Source organism: Callorhinchus milii, unplaced genomic scaffold, assembly GCF_018977255.1.
Source record: "Callorhinchus milii isolate IMCB2004 unplaced genomic scaffold, IMCB_Cmil_1.0 Scaffold14, whole genome shotgun sequence".
NCBI classification, from domain to species: domain Eukaryota; kingdom Metazoa; phylum Chordata; class Chondrichthyes; order Chimaeriformes; family Callorhinchidae; genus Callorhinchus; species Callorhinchus milii.
Genome location: NW_024704755.1, coordinates 3,267,995 through 3,271,745, shown reverse-complemented (window position 1 = coordinate 3,271,745; position 3,751 = coordinate 3,267,995). Strand labels below are relative to the sequence as shown.

Sequence of the window (3,751 nt, the reverse complement as noted above, 5' to 3'; positions counted from 1 at the left end):
TGCTGGACCAGATTTTCCCCCCGCCCCCCCATTAGTTAGCCGGGGATTTAGTATAATTACACTTCAGCGATTGGTGTATTACATCACCCGCAAAAGTGACTTCAAAAGAAGCAGCCGTGGTGGGATTATAGTGGTGTAAAACACTTAATAATGGTTGTCCTAAAATGACAATGACTTGCTTACAAATTCTACTGGGGTTAGAAGCTGCCTTCAGGTGAACAGTGCCTACAGCTCACACGAAGAACTGCACAAAGGAACAGAAACACATTTGGTCTTCATGGTCTTTTACTGAAAATGTCAAAAACAGAAGCGACAATGGCACAAATGTACACGTTAAAGTGTATCTTAACTTCAGAGCTGTCTGGCAAGTTCATTTAATGGGAAAGAATATTAAAAACATTTTGTTCTTCTTGGTTGTAAGGGAAATTGAGTTTTAATCGTTTAACAGCAAAATGATATCTTACTTTGAATAACAAACAGGAGACAGATTTTCAAACCAGTGTACAATTCTCTAGTGTATTAAACTTTAAGTAGTATGACGACGCATATGGTTACATCCATAATTATCAATAACATTCAATATAAAAAACACTTCAGCACAGCAAACTGTTGAATTAGGTAACCAAAACCTCATTCTGCCACCCATTTCATGTTACTTGACAACCTGTGGATTAAAAAAAACACAAGTTGGAACTGTAAAATTGTGCTATGAATGATGGTGCAGTCGTATGATACCAAAGTGTTTTACAATAGGTTTAAAAACATGGGACAAATGGGAATCAGTAGGAAATCGATTAACAAACAACTGATTAACTCATTGTTAACCAACATTTTAAGATTTCCACAATCCAAAATCTGACTTTTAAAGAGCATTTTTCGATTTTGAAGATCATTAAAGCGTTGAATTTAAACTAACCATCCCAAATTAAGGAAACTTTCCCGCTGGGGGAAAAAACCAAAAATATTACCACTGCACCATTAAAAGTCTGTTTTGGTTTATATTCAATTTCTTTGAATCAGCAACGATCAAGTGACTAAACAGCACACTGCTGTATCTACAGTATCAACGATACAGGAAGTGCACTGTGCACAAACGTCAACCATTGTGAACCTATCAAGGTGGTGCTTCTATGGGTCATACAATTACGTTATAAGAAGAGGTGGTGCTTTTATGGGTCATACAATTATGTTTGGCTGCAAACAGAACAAGCCATTGAAGATACTTTTATACAACATGGCTCTGAAGCTCCCAAAGAGCTGTGCAGCAATATTTCAATACAACAGCTGCTCTTTGACTCGAGCATATATGTTGTCCACAACTTGCTAACAGGACGACATGTATGCCACTAACAGGACATGTATCCCTGTATAAAAGTGCACCCACCAACACCCTGAAGCACAGGTTGCATGGTCAAACTTTCAGATCTTAAGCAAATATAACCCAGCCCATTTGTAGCGTCCACATAAGGGTGAGACAGTGAAACTAAATCTACCTTGCGAATATGGGCCAGTCAAAACTTACTGTTTGAACCCGTGGGAAGTCACCACAGGTGCCATGGGTCTCTTTGTATGGATGCAGAATGCATTCAATAAAATGACAAATACACAAAATTTCGACATCAATCTACCTTGTTTTCTCCTTCTATTTCTTCAACTCCTGCTTGTGTCATGAGATCAGCAATGTTCTTCTCCAAGTCATCAATGCGAGCACTCATCTCATCAAGTGAAAAAAGGTCAAGGATGCATCGAGAATTTGCAAAATATATTTTCTCCTGTACAATCATGCCAGTACAGACACGATGGGCCGAATGGCCTCCTTCTGTGCTGTATAATTCTATGAATATCACACTCAAAGCAAGGAACAGAAGGATGGGGAAAAAAAGTCCTACTCTCTGTATAAAATGTACTGTACAATTCAGTGGCAATGCAGCCAAATGAAAGTGAAAATCTCGGAATTCAAGATTTCTAACTAAACTTAAATTGCGAAAGGTATAAATGGAGCCCAAACACAAGGAGTACAATATTTACTCAAAAATGCATTTATGCTTTTTGTAATCTTTGACAGAAAGGATATTTCTACCAATGATCTGGTCAGACATTGTCTGGAATTTATCCTGCATCTGTTGAAGCAATGTTGTAACCTGAAACATACAGATACGCCTTAATATAATCTAACAAGTTGCATTTTGGTAAAAGTTAGCGGAGACCTGCTTAAAATAACACAAGCGGCGAGAACACAAGCGACTGAGCCAGGCTGGCGCAATGTCTGTAAATCTTCGTTCTGGTCTGGATACTCTTAACCACGACAACGGCTTTGCTTCTCCCCCCCCCCCCACCCCGCGCCCCCCAAAACCATGTAGGACACTCAGGCGATTACCCCCCCCCACGCCCCTCCCCAATGGCGAGCTACGCAGTTTTAGCGAGGTCAGCGACCCCAGCAGTTACCCCCAACCTGTGTCTGATGAATACTCTCCGGGAATTAGATAAGCGGGAGAGAGAGAGAGAGAGAGAGAGAGAGCGCGCATTCCATTCCAACCCAATCCAATCGAGGACCTCGGGAATTTTCGGACCCGGGCGAGAGGGGATACCGCCCGCAAAGGACCCGGTCGATTAATTCGCTTTCGCGGTATAATTCCGCCAAGCGCTTTGGGATGTCCGGGAGACGTGATAAGGCCTTATATCAAATGCAAGGATTATTAGTTATTATAATAATTATTATTATTATTATCGTCATCTCCCCATTTTCCACACACACACACACACACATATACACACACACACCTGCAGTATAAATATATATAAATACATATATATGCAAATCTCAGTGTGGTTTTGGAGCGTTTTACTCTTTTAAAGAATTGGTGATGATGGGTTTCTGCAGATATCAGGTCAGTCAGACATCCGACTGATTCCCCCTCTCCCCCTCCCCCCCCCACACCAACAAAAAAAATATGAATCCCCCTCCCCTCCCCCCCCAGTGCCAGCTCTGGGTGATGGATAGGTGGGTGGGGGCTGTGGGGGCTGTTGAGGAAAGAGTGAAGAGAAGCTGCAGAGGGGAAGGAAACAGAGAGAGAGAGAGAGAGAGGAGGTGGTGGTGGTGGTGGTGGAGGGGGGGGGGGAGGGGGTGAGGCCTGCGCCGGGCCTACGGAGCCTGCGATTTTCACACTCACGACGGCGGTCAAATCCTGCACCGTCTTCGGGTCGGTCTCCGACATCCTGGGCGAGGCGGCGGCGGTCGGTCGGTCGTTCGTACGGTCGGTCGGTCGGTCGTGCGTGCGAGCGAGAGAGAGAGAGACGGAGACGGTGGGGGGGAGGGGGGAGGGTGGGGGGGGAGTGCGGAGAAGCTCGTCCTCTTTTTGAATTTTTTAACGGTTTTTTTTTAAAAAAACTCGACAACCGATGGCGTGAGTCTCGAGCGACTTCTTTCTCTCTCTGTCTCTCTCGCTCTCTGCGCCGTGTGTTTGTTGCCAGACGCCGGAGCGCGGGGCGGCGGGGCGGGGCGGGGCCGGGGCGGGGAGGGGAGAGCGGGGCGGGCGGCACCCACAGCAACGGTCGCGGCGTCCAACGGTCGCGCCGCCGCCTGGCACTCTGGGAGCTGTAGTTTTTTCCCGCCCGTTTGGCGGTCCCGGTCCCTCCTCTCGGCCACTCGCCCCGCCCTCCCGGCCCCTAAACCTCGCGAGATTTCTTCCCTACCGTCCGCCCGCCCCCATCCGGGCACTCGGCTGACACACGTCATTCGCTCAACGACGAC

The 3,751-nt window shown here is 46.1% G+C and overlaps 1 protein-coding gene across 2 annotated transcripts; it reads right to left on the bottom strand.

Moving 5' to 3' along the window:
- Positions 1 to 267: 267 nt before the first annotated feature.
- hsbp1b (heat shock factor binding protein 1b) lies at positions 268 to 3,751 on the bottom strand. Of its 2 annotated transcripts, none has more exons than XM_042340510.1 (4): positions 3,545 to 3,751; positions 2,075 to 2,120; positions 1,629 to 1,723; positions 268 to 664 (listed from the first exon to the last, which is right to left on the bottom strand). In XM_042340510.1, the coding sequence occupies exons 1-4, from the start codon at positions 3,734 to 3,736 to the stop codon at positions 653 to 655; spliced, it is 345 nt and encodes a 114-aa protein (XP_042196444.1). In that variant the 5' UTR covers positions 3,737 to 3,751; the 3' UTR covers positions 268 to 652. The 2 variants fall into 2 exon arrangements, with proteins under 2 accessions (XP_042196444.1, XP_042196445.1); XM_042340511.1 differs by lacking the exon at positions 3,545 to 3,751 and adding an exon at positions 3,171 to 3,255 and having other exon boundaries at positions 2,075 to 2,141.

Bases quoted from the DNA above. Each gene is read 5' to 3' on its own strand.
- hsbp1b (XM_042340510.1), bottom strand. From the start codon at position 3,736: ATGACGTGTGTCAGCCGAGTGCCCGGATGGGGGCGGGCGGACGGTAGG. The intron at 2,121-3,544 runs GTGGGTGCCGCC...TTGCTTCAACAG, and splicing joins TGGACGCCGCGACCGTTGCT to ATGCAGGATAAATTCCAGAC. The intron at 1,724-2,074 runs ATATCCTTTCTG...ACCTTTTTTCAC, and splicing joins TGACCAGATCATTGGTAGAA to TTGATGAGATGAGTGCTCGC.